At 45.3% G+C, this 18,111-nt stretch overlaps 1 protein-coding gene across 1 annotated transcript in view; it reads right to left on the reverse strand.

The window, feature by feature from the left end:
- Window positions 1-687: 687 nt before the first annotated feature.
- The window catches only part of alk (ALK receptor tyrosine kinase), a 362,208-nt gene continuing 344,784 nt past the window's right edge, over window positions 688-18,111 (reverse strand). Inside the window, exons 20-30 of the mRNA XM_085767765.1 lie at window positions 17,385-17,571; window positions 16,577-16,667; window positions 16,207-16,271; window positions 15,968-16,097; window positions 15,734-15,831; window positions 12,857-12,949; window positions 4,684-4,785; window positions 4,246-4,380; window positions 3,102-3,192; window positions 1,279-2,599; window positions 688-1,227 (exon numbers count right to left, since the gene is read on the reverse strand). Coding sequence (XP_085623891.1) covers window positions 1,391-2,599; window positions 3,102-3,192; window positions 4,246-4,380; window positions 4,684-4,785; window positions 12,857-12,949; window positions 15,734-15,831; window positions 15,968-16,097; window positions 16,207-16,271; window positions 16,577-16,667; window positions 17,385-17,571 — 2,201 coding nt within the window. The 3' untranslated portion in view covers window positions 688-1,227; window positions 1,279-1,390. The remainder of the gene's footprint in view (window positions 1,228-1,278; window positions 2,600-3,101; window positions 3,193-4,245; window positions 4,381-4,683; window positions 4,786-12,856; window positions 12,950-15,733; window positions 15,832-15,967; window positions 16,098-16,206; window positions 16,272-16,576; window positions 16,668-17,384; window positions 17,572-18,111) is intronic.

The raw sequence follows: 18,111 nt of genomic DNA on the forward strand, positions 1-18,111 counted from the left end.
CTCTCAGACTCATTTGTATTCCACAACACTCATCCTATAATAGAAAAGATAAAATATGCAAATTTAAGAATGTAGAGTGCTTTGAGATAGCAATTTGAAGGTTACGATTGATTCAGCAATATTCACTGTGTTTCCATATGCAGACAAAAAAGGGGAAATCATTTTTTTGAAATAAGAAATAAAATGACTTTAAAAAAGCGTCGGCCTCACTGTCTCAAAGCACTGGTACAACAGGACGGAGGCGTGAACAAAGAGCAGTGCTGTCAATAACACCAGGAGCAACCACTTACTACAAATCCTCAGCAACAACAAAAAGCTCAACTCCAAAATGCTGCTGAGGTGGCCGCTCTTTAATCCACTACAGGTTTTTTTTGTTTTGTTTTGGTGTTGAACCGTCTCCCACATCTGCTGTATCCTCCCACTCCACCTTTAAGGACACAGCTGCTCTCCTCTGTGGGTGTTGTTGGAACAGAGTTTTCAGTTTTGGGATGGTTTTGACTTTTTTTTTTGTCACGTATTACTAAAAATAAAATCCTGCAACTTAAAAAACCTAAAGTGAAAAACCAGTTGATGTAAAAGGAACTGGAGTTTTCAATAATTTATAGAGCCACTTCCAAATAATAAATAAACAAATGAATAAATAAACAAGCAGGCAAGCAAACATCAACAAACACATTTTTCCCAGTATTTTAGTATAAATGTCTCTGGTAATCCAGTGTCCAACTCAGTGATATTCTTGAAAAATAGTCTGGTACAAGTTATTTACCACGCTGCTGTTTTCCAAAAGGATGTGGAGAGGGAACAGTGTGAGGGTCCTGCAGGAGAACGGACACATGTGGCTGGCAGCTGTACACAACGTCGCTGTTGCTACAGTCACGCTGGTCACTGACGTTTGTGACTCCAAAGTTTTAAGTCTGGCAAAATATAGAGATTTGAATCCTTCTGATGGTCCTGATGAACTCACAACCAACCCCCTCCTCTCGCTCGGTCCCAGACCTAAACCCACTCCACTCTCAGTCACCATCCTTCCAGTGTTGAAAAAATACATTTTTTTAAACTCTTAAAACTACACTAGCCTCCTCTACATTTTGCCTCCCAAAGTGTTTTAGTTGTCTGATGTGCTTTACCAACCCTCCGAGGTTCTGGGTAGAAAGGCCTGGTGGACTCATCCAGCTCTCTGTGGTGGGCTCTGTCTGAACTGGAGGAGGAAACCAAAAAGGGTGAGGACTGGAGGGGTGGGACGGGGGGGACTGGGGGGACGGGGGGGACTGGGGGGACTGGGTGGGGGTGTAAAACGAGCTCAGTCCTGACACAGTGTTGGCTGCTGAGGGTCCTGGACACACGCTCTCCAAAGACAGGACCTGAAAAAAAGCAGGACAGACATTTGGGGCTAAAGCACGGTGGCGTTGTGGCCTTCCATCCTGGGCAGCCGGGGGTCCTGCACTGTTCCCATGGTGACGAGCAGCGGACGGCTGTCCTCAGACATGCCCGACCGACTCAGGGACACAGAAGTGGGGATGGGCCCCCCCCTCTGGAGGGATGCCGAGGGGGGCAGGAGGGGCCCCTGCTGAGAGGGCGGGGGCTGAGGGGGGTTGGCCTCCAGCGCCACGCCCTGCTCCTGGTAGCCGTAGCCGATGTTCCCGCACGGGAACCGTCTCAGTCTGTAGAGGGGAACCGGGGGCAAGGCGGCGGAATCTAAAAGCAGAGGGGACTGGGCAGCAGGGGGGGGCGGGGGGGGCAACAGAGGTCTACACAGACCCTGCTGCTGCTGCTGCTGCTGCTGCTGCTGCTGCTGCTGCTGCTGCTGCTGCTGGTGGTGCAGCAGCTGGAGCTGGTGCTGCTGCTGCAGCTGCTGCTGGAACTGCTTGTGCTGGTGCTGGAGCCCCAGCGCCCCCGCCACCTCGGCCACCGTCCGGCCCACGTGCTCCTGCCCCTCACCTGGAACCCTGCCCCCGCTGAGCCCCGCGCCCCCCACCCCTCCCTGCCTCTGCTGCTGCTGCTGCTGCTGCTGCTGCTGCTTCCTCTGCTGCTGCTGCAGGAACCAGGAGCCGTAGGTGGGGTTCCACAGGCTGGTGTTCTTGCCCCCGTGGCCCCCGTGGCCCCCCTGGCCCCCGTGGCCCCCGTGGCCCCCCTGGCCCCCGTGGCCCCCGTGGCCCTCCTTGTCCTGCGCGTGGCCCTGGCTGAAGGCCAGGTTGATGTGGCCCCCCTCCGGACCGGGCTGGGTGGTGACGTGAGGTCCCTTGGCAGTGAGTGTAAGGGCGGCCGTGGAGGTGACGGTGTTGGTGGTTGTCATGGTGACGGAGGTCTGCGTGTGAGGCTGCTGGTGCTGGTGGAGGTACGGCTGGCCGGCCGCCGGCTGTGCTTTGGCCTCCGGTGCTGTGCCGGTGATGACGGTGTGCTCCCCCCCTCGCTGGGTCTCCTCTCCAGGATAGGACGGCGGCGGCGGCAGCGGGGGCTGTGCCGCCTCCCCATCAGGCACCTGGGCATTTACCAACACGGTTGGAGTGGAGGTGTCTTCAGGACGCATGGGGACACGCTCCTCCTCCTCAGGGACGGGTCCGTACTCTACAGGCAGGGGCATGGTCACCACATCAGGGTCCTGGAGGGGGGCAAACATCAGAGGGTCAGGACAGTCAGAGAGGATCTGGTTCAACATGGTGATGTTCCATTCTTCCATCTTTTCAATTAAGCTGCAGCTTTGTGGTGAGAGAATTTAGTTTCTCTGGCTAGAATAAAACCTGCAGAACTGCAAAACAGAAGTTCTGGGAGTTTAGTTTTAGTCTGTAAAGCCAATGCAGAGCTGAAGCAGATGCAGCACAGAGCTGACTGCTAGGCCAACAACAACAGGAGACATTTCTTTAGTTTTTCTGTGAGAAACCTTTTTCAGAATAAAATAAGCATCACTCTCCCTCTATGATTTCATTCAGAACTACGTCTTGACTTGTTGTGTAAAAACACACCTTGTGTTTCCTCCATCAACATCCCAAATGAACTGATACAGTTTATTGGAAATAATCAGAGTTTATCCTTGAGCAAAACTGTGAATGAATTATTTTCGCTGCTAGTCCCTAACATGTTCACATGCTGCTCTGTGAGTTTACCTGTAGGCAGTAGTCAATTCTCTCCAGGATAGTGGAGAAGTTGGGTCTGTCTTCAGGCTGGTGCTGCCAACTCTGAGTCATAATACGGTACCTACAGACACACACATGTATGTACAGACACACACCGGCACAAAACACTTAATGAGAACATTCTCTCCCACTCCATGCAGGAGAAGAGTAAACAAAAAGAAAACAGTAGGTGACAAACATCATCTCTCCTGCTGATTTAACGAACTCCAGACTGAGACTCTTAGACAAAACATTCACCCGTTTTTCATCATTGATGTGTTTTGATCACATCAGGCAGAAGTAGAGAGGAGCCTCCCACCAGTTTGAGTGATTGTGTTAAATGGGCGATGCAGATTATAGGAACAACTAACAGTCAAGTTAAATCCTGAGAAAGGTTTTAATTGCTGCACTGACGTCGTCTATCGTTTGTTGCTTTCAAGAATTAGTGTGTCCTGCTGCGAGGCTGTTTCACAACTTCAAATTAATAGAGCACCACGGGACCATATTTGTTACAGGAAAAAAAATACAAGGAACATGCAAAGCAGGCTGCAAAATGATAAAACTGCAAACCTGTGGACAACAGGTGTGAAGGATAAAGCTGAAATCAACAGAGAGGCTGGGAGGTGTGTACGAAGGGAGAGCATCTGCCTATATGTGCTTTATCACAGAGTTCACATGAGAGGCGGTATCTTAAAGAGAGCGAAATACAGGGTGCTTTGGAAATGTGTGTTTTTTAAATTTTTTTCAGCTCCATATCAGCTCCCCATGTCTCCCTCCAAATTGGGAGGCAAACATGAAAGAAAGTGTTAGTGTGGTTTCCATATTGAAAGCTCTGAGAGCAACCTCCTGGTACATTTCTGTCGCCTTCTGGGTCACCAACTGTTTACATGTCAATATCAGCCGGAGCCTTTCATGTCTGCCTCTGCATTATTATTTGTTTTTTTCTTTTCTTTTTAGTATGCTGCCTATGTACGTGTGTATATAGTGCAGGCATTATATAAACTAAGCATCTCTTCTTCTTGTTTACATTATGAAGCGGTTTAATTAGATCTCATGGGATCACATTATCCTTGTGGTCATGTGCAGCGTATGACTGCATTCAGCCTGTGTGTGTGTGGATGTGTAGGCTACTCACACTGGCCCAGGGCAGTTTTTAGGTGGGTCCATTCTTCCCCCGTTGGTAACAAACTCCAGCACCTCTTGGTTGCTGCGACTTGGATATGGCATGTAGCCCAGTGAGAAGATCTCCCACAGCAGAACCCCAAACGACCTTTACAGAGGCAGATGATGAGAGGAGAGATTAGTTAAAGAGAAGGAAACGCAGGCTGGGCGAGACTGAGGACAATGATGTCATTAATTACAGGCATCGTCAGAGCTGAAGCAGTACAGGATGAAAGCAGAGGACAAGGAGGAGGCAGAGACAAAAATATACTGTATGGGCAGGGATCAGAGATAGACGGAGGGAGGTGAAAACAGTGGGAGGGAGCGAGCGGGTTGGGACAGCACACATTGTGTGAAATATATAGGAGGTGACATCACACTGTCCTCTCAAAGAGACGTGAGAGATTCTCACCATGTGTCTGTTTTAGACGTGAAGATGCCCTCCATGAAGGCTTCAGGTGGCATCCACTTCACTGGCAGCATGGCACGGCCCCCCTTCCTGTAATAACTTGCCCTACACACACAGAGACACAGACACATAGACAAGTTATGAAAAGTCAAATTCATTTTGACTAACATTGTTGTTAATAAAACATTGATTTCCTTTGCCTGCTGTTGCAGCTGCTGCTCTCCAACTTCTGTTTGCATCCAGTAAGACAGAACCACTGTTGGGCTCAGTAGGAACAGGGGCCATACTTCCTGTATTAGTTTTTATTTTTATTTTATTTTTTAGAATTAGAGTTTACAGGTTGTTGTCTCTCTTTTCACTAGCAGTTTCTACATCAATTTCCTTAAGGCAGAGTTCTCTTTTTGTTATATTCTGTGTTTGATTCACACAGCATCTACCCTGCTCCTCCCTCATAGTTACCCTCCGACCCCTGTTGAACATTTGTTTACTTATTTACACTCCTCACTACCTTCAAATTTTGTTTTACCACTGCCAATCAGTTTTACGTTGTTCCCCCTTTCCCCAAACAGTGAGCTTGGGGTTGTAACAGCTGCTAAAAATAAAAAAGGGAGCAACTGTTAAATGAAAACCAGCATTTATAGTTTGCAGCACCATCACCATGGAAACACTTCTGCTCTCAAAGGCAGAGAATAGAGTAAAAAAAAAAGAAAAAAAAAGAGGAAAAATTCTCACATCCAGCAATTAATTCCGTGTATGTCAGCGGCTGTATCAGGACTCTGATCCAGTTGCATTTTCAGCTTCCTTACATGTTGGTGTGAGAGATGCTCTGAGAACTCCTTATCTGACCGGGGGGAGGAGGAGGAGGAGGGGGACGTCTGGCTGGGCTGAGCCCCTCTCTGAGTTATTTCCCATGCTGCCTTGTGCTCTGCATCAGTAGAGAAATTATCAGATGTGTGTTCTATCTGATTGTGGCGGCTGATAGAGGTGACAGCCCGGTTCATCTCGCCCAGCTCCAGGCACCGGGAGCACAGACATGAACTGGATGCTGCTTGGCACCACCTCCATCGTGGTGTTCATACAGAAAGATAGAGACGTATCAGAAGTGGTGTCGGCTGTGTTTAACTAGGAAACAGCATCATTTGGTGCAGTTTGCTGTTGCAGAGGAATAAATCTGTTTAACCCCAGAGAATTTGTCATAAAACTGTCACTTTGTCATAAAAACGTCCCTAAGCACAAATTTGTAAACGTGGCGAGAGCTTTATAATAAACAGGGCTGTAATAGGCTGTAGATAGAGACTGGAAGGATGCCAGTTCATGTCCCTGGGCCTTTGACTAAAGGGGAGGCAGTAACACTCTCTTTGTCTTTGCCTTCGAAAACTAGACAAGTAAATGAAGCACCAACTGTTCTGCTGAAGCTGCACTTGGCTGCACAGGAGCGGACTGTAATTACAGTGGGCAGCTCCCAGGTGTGAACGTGCAGCAGCATGAGAAAAGAGCATTGTGCTCAGTTGTTTAACAGATAGAAGCTGAAGAAGAAAAAGGAATGGTAAACAAATGAAAAACACAGTGGCAAAGAATGAGATGGACAATTGCTCCTTGGATAAAATATGGGACAACAAGGAAGAAAGAAGTGTATGTTGGCAGCCTGAGCTCCTCAGATACAGCAGCCAAGGCCTATGGGCTCAGGCTGCGTGACCCATCACATATTGTCCTGGTCTAAGGAGGATTTCAAGCTAATTTCAAGTGGTGCTGTTCATAACCAGGGGCCAAAATGTGTGAGCTGCTCTAAGCTAAACCTATGAATGACTTCACAGTGCTGTGGAAAATGTAATCCAAAAATAACATGAAACCGGTGCCAGGAAGCTAAAACACATGAATTAGGACCATGGGGCACCTTAACATGACTGCAGGCACCGGGGCTACAGACGTTTCAGAGCATCCTGCACCCGGTGCAAATAATCGCGTTGGGCTAAAGACTTTAACGGAATAATTAATCAAATTGCTCCATGGAACTGCAAAAATGTCATTTCACGTAAAACGTTGAGGAGCTTTATCCATTTATCCTCACTGCATTGTGGCGGTAATACTACTGTCTCCAAGGTGCTGGATACTGTAGCTCCACGGCTGCTCCCAGCAGCAGCCTCAGCACCTTGGAGAGCGCCGCAGCACGCAGCCCTGACAAACACCGACCTGGCTGCAGGACTAATATCCTTAGAAAAATGAGAGCAACAAGAGAGGACTCTCAAAGGACAAGAGTTAAAGTTGAAAGGTTAACGTTAATTTGTGTTTAAAAAGTTAGTGTAGTTCATCCATTTCTGCTGGTTTCACACTTTGCTGCTGTGACAGACCAGATTCTGCACCATGACTGAAGCTGTGTGTGGTTTACACTGTCCTTCTTATTGGTGAGTGGATATGTTTTACAATGGTGAAATCCACAGTTGCTACAGGGTCTAGGTTCTCCCATCCCTCATGCAGAAAAAAAAAAAGAATTTAATACATAGACATATTATGCCCCCCTTCCACAAATTAAAATAGTTCCCAGGTGTCTTAAAGACATGTCTGTGACATGCTTTGGTCAAAATCCCCCAAGGATCAAACATCACAGCTCTTTTCATCCTCTCAAAACAGCCCTGTTCAGAACGGCTGGTTTCAGTGCCTGTCCCTTTAAATGCAAATGAACCACTGCTTGTCCCGCCCCTTCTACCGGTCCCAGGTAGGGGTGGGGTTATGGAAATTTGAATCCTAGTTACATCACTGAGAGACATCTGAGGGAACAGCTCATAAATCCACATGGATTTCAACCTAGACAAACACCTAAATTATGTTAAAGAGCCTTCAAAAAGTGTTATTTTCATAAGTCCCATTTAAAACAAATCTTTGTAAACATTTTTTTTTGGGATTAAGTCAAAAACGGTCCCATGAACTAGTTCAGACAAGTTAGACTGGACTGTTATGAAAACAAAGGACAGTGTATAATGGATGGATCAGGACAGCACAGTGTTATCAGGCCAAAATGGTAGAAGGCGATCTGAATAACTAAACCTGGTTAAACAACGTTAAATGTGAGAGTTGTTATTCTCAGTACTCACAAGGTCTCATTTAAACTCTAACAACTGTAACAAAGCACAAACAGTGAGGGTGCAGGTGGTGGTAGCTGTTCTCACGCACCACGAGCTGCTGGAGTTGTAATTTTAAACAGGAATGAATAATCATAACTTCAAAGCAGATCAGTTTAATCTACATTATCTCAGATCAAGGACTATTGTAATGCAGACAAACTGTGCTCTGATCTTCACGCTCCGTCCTGTGTGTATAGAAAATCTATTTAACATAAACATACCACATATTTGGCCTGAGATTTGAGAGACTGACGTGGGATTAGAGTTTTGGCAACTGTGTAATATTGACTAAAATAGGTAAAACTGTAAAATTTAACCATGCTAATGCACTCACTCACTCACCTGCATGAGAGGTGAGGGGGAGACTCAGCTGTCAGAAGAGCTGCTGACTCGCTGCAGCACTGGGCTGCTCTGTCTTGGCTGTGAATGCGATGCAGTGTCCTCTTTTCATGCACTGATGGTGTCACTTATAAAGTTTTTATTTTTTGTGCTTTTAATAAAGTCCAGTCGAGGTGTGGCAGAGCATTCTGTATGACGGTAACTAGCCATGTCTCATGAGGCCCGTTGCTGGTTGGAGCTCATGCCCTGGTGAGGCCTGTGTGTGAAGGTGCCATTGATCTGTGGCCTCAGCTTCTCAGACTTGCTTTTAGTGTGGTTATTTCTATAGCAAACGTGTCTTTAATTCTAAGTTCAGAGACAACCGCATTCCCCCCACCGTACAAATCCAAGGCAAATAACTAGAACCAACACTCATCATTTGGTTTCGCTCAGAGCTGTAGCTGTGTATCTTCAGGGGAGCGGTGAGCGGAGATAAATATAGATGATATGCTGTCAGATAAAACGCCTGAAAGGGAAATACATACTTAGATAACTATTGGCAGAAGAAGAAGTTTGCCTTGAGGAAAGTTAAACATAATCAATGAAGCAGAAAAACAATTACTAGTTGAGTGTGTCTGCTGGATAGATTAGCTAACAACGTACTGCAGGGCACTCGCACAGATCACCACCCAATGCCTTAATCTATCACTTAGAGCAACACAATCAATGCAATAAAGGCAATGGGTTACCTCCTCCGCTTTAGCCCCACAATTGGAGAATTGAGTCCTGCCACCGGCTTCTCTACTGTACCCCCTCCTTACTGTGACTCCCTCTAATTTTCTTGTCTGTTCCAGTAAAAAAAAAAATGTAAGGAAACTGGATAGCTCTACATCAACAGATGCAATTAGATCAAACAGCTGTGGCAGTGGGCGCTCCGTGGCAGGTCCGCTTGTTGCTCTGTAAAGCTCGGTTTTCTGTGTGAAGATATTTAGAAAAAAAAGCCGACTGGCGCAATCTTCTCGTGTTTTTTTTTTTTTTTTTTGCACTATATTTACGGCGGCTGCTTATTCTGACCTGGAAGAGTGAAGAACTTTCCTCCATTTGTATTCAGGTTCTTATCTGTCCATTAGAAATGCTGAAACATTTTGAAAAGATTGAGGAATGGTAAAACGTAGAGCGTGGGACTGATAATCCCCTTATCGGTGGATCAAATCCTTTTTTTTTTTTTTTTTTTTAGCACGGGGTTTATGGACATATTTATTGCTACTGCTAACACCACCAACACAGACTGAAGGCTGAGCTGCAGATCAGGGAGGCTTAAATACAGGCCCAGGAAATCTATCGTACAAATGTTCGTGTTTTATACCTATGTTTTTGTGTGTGGAAGGGGAGCTGGAAGCTGGGGGAGTATTAAAGAGGAAAAAGTAAGAGACATAGGCAAAGAAAGGATTGTGTTGAATAGAAAGTCAAATAGAGGAACATGCACTGGGGGACACAATGTGGAGCCTAATACTTCTGTCTCCTCACTGTGTTGAATGTCTTTGTTTACGGGGTGTGTGTGTGTGTGTGTGTGTGTGTGCGTATGCATGTGAGTGCACCAGGCTGATCTTATTAAACACAACCTGGAGTCACGCTGTAGACTGTTGTTAATACTTACTATGAGGAAAATAGCCATATAAGGCAAAATACCAATTCTTCTCAAAGAGCACAGAGAGTTTCTCGTCACAGTGGCAGGTGTTTACCTGAGGATGATTACTGACTGGCAGCGATTGTTTACACAGCTTTTTATTTACCACCGCATCCCCTGCGTGCCGTCATGCGAGTGAATTTGTGTGCGAGAGGAAGCTCATGGAATATCACGTGTGAGTGCGCCTGTGGCTCTCTACCCAGAATATAAAAAGCTGACATTAAGCCTCGCCCTGGTCCCTGACTGTGACACCCGTCCCCTGTGACAGCCTCAAAAGAACCACCATGTCCCTCGTCACATAGCAGGAGGGCCACATCATGAAACAGCAGAAATAACACACCCATGGCAGCATTGTGTGCTAAACAACCGCCCCTCCTTCTCAACATAATAACAATGATAAAAAAATAAAAAATCCCAGCACCACCAGGGCTCCAGGCTGAGAGATAAAAACAAAATCACAGCAAGGCACCTGAAAAACTGACATCAGCAATTAAATCAAGCGCTCCTAATGCGGCTCCCCAGGGGGATTGTGCAACAGCCTTTTCCGGATGCTCTGAGTGTGACTTTGCTCTTGTGTGACTCTCCATCATATGATTTGAAAGTGCTGCGTTCATATAGCTGAATGTTGTGACATATTTCCCCTGCTCTAATTTCTTACAAGATGAAAGGCTTGGGAGATTTCCCTGCTGGATTGCGCATTCATTTAAATTGTGTCACGTGAAATTGTGGTAGCTATATTAAAAAACGAGCACGAGCTAAGAATAATGAGATGCCGCTGGGGCCACAGATGAGCTGATGTAGATTAAAAGAAGGCTTCAGTACACCAGTGTGATGGAGAATAAAAACACTTTCACTGCCCTAACATTCACCAGCTGAAAAGATCCATGATAACGTGTCACAGCCTCTACAATCACACAGGGAGAAAAACAGAGCTGCAACTTCAACTCAGATTTCTAAATCGGAAAGTTTTCAGGAGCTGTACACATGCCGTAAGCAGCAGCTGTTTAAAAATGTACCCATAAATCCAGAGGAACCAGTGAAGTGTACAGTGCACCTCTTCTCAGTCTAGTCAGTCGTCTTTCTACCAAATGATACCGAGGGGAATAAAGAGATTTAATATTGTCTCTGTCACCAAGTCTGGACTGTGTTTGCTCACTGCTCTTAGGAGAAACTGTTTTACTTTTGCGTTTTGCTTGGTCACATCCTGTGGCTGAGGAAGTGTCTCTACCCAGAGTTTCACTTGGGCAAATATGATAAATCAACAACTGGAGATACTCTGGCTCTGGATCTCATCCCACCAGGGGCCGCTGCTTCGTGCCCAATCTTTTTTGGCAGAGGCTGAATCAGATAGATCCAGGCAGGAAATCAGACGCAGAGACTCTTAATTATATCATATCAGTACTTATGATAAATATCAAAACCTGTTTCCCCAGGTCAGAGGTCAGTCACTCGCAACATTTTCACCATCAACCAACGGTAGAAGCACAGAAATCAAGGAAAAATAAGCAAATCAATTAGAAGTTAGAAGTGGTCAGTGTGGCAGGAAGCTGTGTGGAGGTGCCCGCTGCAACCCCGGGGTTAGCTGAGGTGAAGCTGTTGACAAAACAAATGCAGCGTTTGTTTTTGATTTCAGACGACCTGCGCTGATGATCAGAGCCAGAGCAGGAAGTGGTGTAACCCTGCGTGGGAGAGGAAGTGAGGAGGGCGGGTGGGGGTGGGGGGGTGCTCACAAAGCAAAGGACTGTCTTTGAGCTGGGGGCTGGCTTTGAGTCTCACACTAAAGATCACCATTTATTTCTTGTGACCATTCAGGTAATTGTCCCAGGGTTTCCCCAGAAAGCTTATTAAGCCCGGTGGTAGGGAGCATGTTTCTCTGTGACCGGCCGGACCCTGACCATTGACTGATGACAGGACCCTGTACAGTAGGTAACAGATTCATTTATAGAGTAAGCAAATTTAGAAGGTGTGATCTACTGTTTGGACCAGAGTGAAAACAAACGTGTGTAAACGTGAACCTTGAGAGCTGAAAAATGAATCTACACATCTGGTGAAAGTGTCTCGACTCACAGAGGTCCGGAGCTCTGACGTGCTAACAGCTACCAGCCATGCTACAGCAGCTGGCTGAGCCTTTTGGAGCCGTGGCTCAAACACACCTGATTACGTGTTGATGGAGTACAAAAACGGATTTAAAAAAGTAATAAATGATGCTTAGCCTGGCAGTCGGGCAAGGAAGACCTGTATGTCCCATAGACATACTCATGCAGTATTTGTTGGCTAAGCGTAAGTATAAAATGTAAAAAGAGACTTAAAGGGATAGTTCAACATTTTGGCCAATTAGCCTATTGCCATAATCATAATAATAATGGTGTTAGGAGTAGGTTCATTACCTTTAATTGTCGGTGCAAGCTGTTTTTAGATTGGCGGGGCAGAGATGGAGGCGCATCGTACTTTCCTGTTTCCGTCATCAAACTAAATACACAATCCAACAACTCCAAAATATTCTCGTGCACAAATTGTGACCTGCACATTCACCATGCTATGAAATATTCACGTATAATTATGTAACATTACGACACATGAAGCAAATACTCAGAACTACTTGCTTTTGTAATCACTCCACCCAGCAGCCGTGTCTGGCATGTAGTTCCAGCTATGCATTTGCCTCAAAAACAACTCTGTTTCGTAACGCTTCATGATTATTTTATATGGTGAATGTGCAGGTCACTACTTGTCCATGAGAGCATTTTGGAGTTGTTGGATTGTGTATTTGAGTAGTTTGATGAGGGAAACGTGAAAGTACCACACATTGTGCAGAGCTCACGTCTCTGCCCCGCCGATCTAAAAACAGCATTTGCCAAAATGTTGAACTATCCCTTTAACAGCAACGTTCCAGTGTGTGTCTGCTCTCAGGCTTCAACCTTTAGACCAAAGACGGCAGTGACAGCCTGGGAACAGGTCTCTGATCAGATGATGAGGTGTCCTCTGGCCGACGGAGCCGAAGTGGTCTTGCCTGATGTTTTAAATCAGCCAGTGAACTGTGCTGGAATTGTACCTGTAAATGTCTCGAGCCATCCCAAAATCTCCAATCTTGGCCACACGACCTGATCCTTTGCAGGTCAGCAGGCAATTCCGAGCTGCGATGTCCCTGAAAGAAGAGAGAGAGAAAAAAAGACATGAAGTTAGCGCTTGGATTACTGGAGCTTTATTAAAACACAATCACTCACAGTCACAAGCACTAACAGCACCAGTCTAATGATGTGATTTTTTTTTAAATAAGGGGGGTATGGTGTGTATAAGATGTAGATATCCTGAACACTGTCATTCACACAGCCACATTTCCACATTAAGTTCACTACAAGTATTTGCATCTATAAGAGGTTCCATGTATAAACACCTTCAGACGCCCCTGCTGGATCTGAAGTTCAGTGTAACTACCAAGTTGCCCTGGGCAAGCTGCTAGAGTGTATAGTTTCCTACAGTGCCTTTATGACTCTGCCCACACGGTGTATCCACAGAGAAGATAGAAGTCTTCCTGTATGGAGGGGGAGTGGGTTGGAAGAGAAAATTCATAAAATTCATATTTGCACTGTACTGGGGTTGGTTATTCTTTGAGAAAATACAGTAGTTCACTCAGCGTGCTGTACTCCTGTCAGGGGAGAAGGCAGCCGAGCCCACACACTGCATTCTGCTCCCAAGGCGTCTCACTTTCTTAACATCTAAAGAAGTGACGTCGTGGGGACGCTGCTGCTCGTCAGACTCAAGGCAAGTGAGCATCAAGGCCAATTAATAATACCCAGAATTTAAGATCAAAATAACATCATGTGACACTGCTCAGACTGGATCATGGGACAGGGCAGGGCAGGGAGTGAAATACTAGCAGGGATACAAACAGCTGCACTGAGCTCTGAGAGTCTGTAGACAGCAACACATTGTTTTGATGTTTGGCCTCCACACTCCACTCTGATAAGTTGGACGAGAAATGACACAATGAGGATAAAGTAGTAGCTCAGATTGATTCAAACTGAGGGCTACACTGTGTGGGGTTGCCCCACTTTAATGTGCCAGAAGTGTTTGCAACTATCCAACTTATAATAATTTAGTACTGCTTGAAATTTGATATTAAATAATTTAGCATGAAAAAAAACAAGCGCATCCATTTGCTTTTCATTTTAAATCTAACAGGGTCTGGTCTTTTCTTTTTTTATCCAGTTCAATTCAGACGGTGGCGGCGAAATGAATGAATGTGCTGCTAAACTAAATGATCAAACTGACTGCTGAGGATTTCCTATTCAGTAGGAAATAGGGAAACAATCAATCCATTAAGGGGAATTTCAACTATTTCATTAAGACTGAATAATTTCTATCATTGAGCAACTGCAATCAGCATGTGGAAGTACACACACTGATGCAAACACACACACACTTTCACAACATCATTTCTGATGAGGTGCTGAAGCAAAATCCGAGCAGTCCTTGTTTAATGGCTCGGAAGAATTCATGCAAATGATTTGCTCTTGCTCGCAGGCAAGGCTGAGCCTTAAAATGCAACACAAGTTGTCATGGACTGCCAGCTGAGGGCTGAGGGGAAGGACACAGTGCTATTGTACACGCAGCAGAGGGACGTGAAAGCAGTTGTTGTCACAGTGTTAAGTGGCCTCATACTGTAGACCTTCCCTACAGTAAATTTTAACTGCAGCTTAAAGATCCATTTCACTGCAGCGCTCAGAGAACAGTCTGTTATTAGTCTATTTTAACATCTGTGGTTACATTAAACTAACAGGCTCTTCTCAGCACAGTGCTTCTCTTCAGGTGATTAGAATTTCCATAGAGAGCATCAAACCTAATAAAGTCACCAGAGAGCATGACAATAAGATCCACCAGCTAGAAACAGACACAGGAATAAGACCAGAGCAGGAATAAGCACAGAAACACAGCCAAGCCAGAGTAAAACGTCTTCAGACAGCAGTAAAGCTGTGATTTAACACACAGCTCATCTTGCAGCCCTGTAATGCCTGAGAAAAAGCTGAATTTCCCGAGGAGCTGTTACTCCTCCACCATACATCATTCACCTGCCCTTTACTCAACCCTGAGTAAACACACACCCATAAAAACTGAAATTAGCCTCAAGGACAGTGTTAGGATGAATTTTAATACAGGTTTGAGGGGAGGAAGGAAGAGAAAGAGGGGAGAGAAGGGAGTTCACAAGTTTCTGGAGAAGAGTCACCATTGGGTTGGACGGATGGGGCGAATAAGGTTTAATATTCATCGGGTTAGAAGAACAAGACGGACAGGCACTTTAATTGTTTTGATGTGATTGTAGGAGGAAGTACGACCTCTTATATGCTTGACTTTCCTTTTGGACAAACATGAAGGAAGTCTTTGAAAACAGGTTCAAGACAAGACAACGCTTTTAAAGTTCTTTAGTCACATCTTCAGGTTCACCAACTGCTGAGGGTCTGGATGTGGAGGGGGAGTTCTGTTGACTTGTGCCTTGCATGCAGACCGTAAAAAGGCAAGCCGGCTACCCCATCTGGCTGCTCTGATGCTAAACACATCACTTGTCCTCTCTGCTATCATCTAAAGGCAAAAGCCGTGCAGAGTCCATATGTTCCGCTTGGACGGAAGCAGTAAGCCTATAATTCTGAGGAGAAATCAGGAGGTGAATGCTGGTAAATCTGTGTTTGTTGAGTTTGTATATTTTCTGTTGCATATTTACGTTGCTCATCCATGCATATCCATATGTGCTGCATAGTGTTTATATTATACGGCTGTTTGTTTTTCTCTCTGGCTCTGTTTGGGTAGGAGGACACAGAGCAGGGGCACAGAATATGAGACATCTTTTCACGATCATGTGTTGTATTTCTGTTTGCCAGCACTCTGTTGTTTTTGCATTTGGAAAACGCAAAACGTGTGGTCATCTGTGACATACCTGTGTATAAATTGGTTCTCCTCCAGATACTGGCAGCCCTTAGCGATGTCTCTGGCCACGTTGAGAAGGTCCACCATGGTCAGGCTGGATGGGTGCTCCTGATCAAGGAGAACACAGAAACACAAACACAGAAATACAAACAAAAGGTACATTTAAAGGAGAAGACAAACCACTGAAATAATCCTCAATCACAAAGTCTGCAACAGCAAAGTGCAACACAGCAGTTTCTCTCACCAGTCGGGGTCTGGTCTCCCTCAGGAAGGTCTTGAGGTCTCCTCCTGTCATCAGCTCCAGCAGGATGAACCTGGGCATGGCCTGGAGACTCACTCCTATACAACGCACAATGTTCTGGTGGCTGAACTTACTGCAGGGACGGAAACACAGCGGGAGAACATGAATGGGAGATTGGTTTTTGATGGGCACCTTATGACAGACAGAGTCTTTGTTAATCGTCTCTGTGCCTCCTGCAGTACCTGATGATGAGAGCCTCCATGAGGAAGTCCAGCTCATCTTGCTCTGAGCAGACCTCAGGAAGGGTCTGTAGTACAAAGAAACAAACTGTCAGTGCACTGAAAAATAGCTTTGTTACTTTGAATGTAGCCCATAATGAAAAGTGGTGATTCAGTAATGGTGCAACACAACTGCAAAAGAGGTTTGCAAAATGTAACTGGCTGCTTATGTTGATGGTCATGATGTCCTGTCCTGAGAAAAAGCCTTCTCAGTACAAAATTGGATGATGTGTAATTAGTTTAGAAGCCCTTCAGGATCTGATCTGATTCAATCAACGTTTGACCTTTGAAAAACAGAAAAAGTTGTTGTTCCAGAGACCGGGGGAGAAATCACCTTTACTGCCACTTGCAGCGGACTGGGTTCACCTGGTATCCCCACAGCCAGCCCTTCATACACTTCACCAAAAGCACCGTGACCCAGACCCCTGGAGGGAAAACAAACACATCTATTATTTACAACTGTATTTATATTTGGAGAATTAGGCTGAAAGTGTCACACACACAGAGACTACAACAAGAGCAATGTTTAATCTGAGGTTTGTGTGTCCAAACAATGTTGAACTTAATGCTATGTAAAGAAATGAGAACCATGGAGGGAATCAACATGAATAATTTCTATAAAACATCTTGGCAGCATCCAGACTTAGTTGTTCACCGCTGTCATCCTGTGCCAGATGTCAAAGCGCAGGGTGGACTTTGACACCAGCTGTTGTATTCGATTCAGGTCTTTTGTAACTCTGCATGCAGGGTAATATTCATTGGTCGACAAGAAAAAGAACGTGTCACAAAGACCAAGAACTGGAATGATAAACTGGTAAATTATAAACACATGAAAGATGCATTAAAAATTGAAAAGAGCCCTGCAAAAATAATTTCTCCGCTGTTCAGATCACTGCACTACACCCATACACTCTGAGACTTTACACTTATAACATGAATATTTCAGGCTTTATTTCAGACTGCTCCCTCTCCCACTGTGCTGTATTCATGAAGTCACCCCTTTTTAAATAATTTGTACTTTTGGATTTTTACTGGAATTACAGAGAACTGAGACAGAGGACTCTGTCATCGGTCATGGTTGTACGGTTCCTCACAGATGTAGATGGATGTGTTGAGCTCCACAACGCTCTGGGGTCTTTTACCTGGTGAGGGAGATGTTGCGGCGCGGCACCTCCTTCAGGTCGTTGACTGACGCCGTCTTGCCAGCGAAGCAGTAGTTGGGGTTGTAGTCGGTCATGATGGTGGAGGCCCGCAGCTTACTGAGCTTGCAGTCTGGACTCTGCAGCTCCAGCTGAATAGACTGCAGCTCGGTGTGTTTACGCCTGTACACTGGTGAGATGGAAATGAGAGGGAAGCCTCATTCCACTGCTGAGACATCCGCAATTTAAAATCCAAAACACAATAAACGGCCATATCACAGAAAGTTGAAAGCTGTTGCAGTTATTATTTCCCTCAAGAGCTTTTGTTAGTACAAAAGCAGTTTTTATGAAATTGAGTTCCTTTGTGATTGTGGAATATTGATTGTTGTGTGCCTGATTACAGACCTGTCGCTCTCGAATATTCAGATGTATCATGTTTCAGAAATGAACCCTCAACATTTGAATTGGTCTGACACACAATCATATGCATAATGTGACTGGTAACTAGAGGCACAAGGAAAAGAAAAACAACACTTTCCTCTTCACATTCAAATAACAGCACTTTAAACTGAATAAATCAGAGTCTTTTCTCTTCCTCTCTTGTGTGCACATGCAAACACCCACACACAAACACACACACACTTTGTAGGGGTAGAAGCCTTGACCTGGGCTATGAACACATTAGACACCAGGAGAATTATTTGTGTGTATACTTAGGTCTGTAGGTGAG

Source organism: Trachurus japonicus, chromosome 22 (genome assembly GCF_045865225.1).
Source record: "Trachurus japonicus isolate A0001 chromosome 22, Traja_1.0".
Taxonomy (NCBI): Eukaryota; Metazoa; Chordata; class Actinopteri; order Carangiformes; family Carangidae; genus Trachurus; species Trachurus japonicus.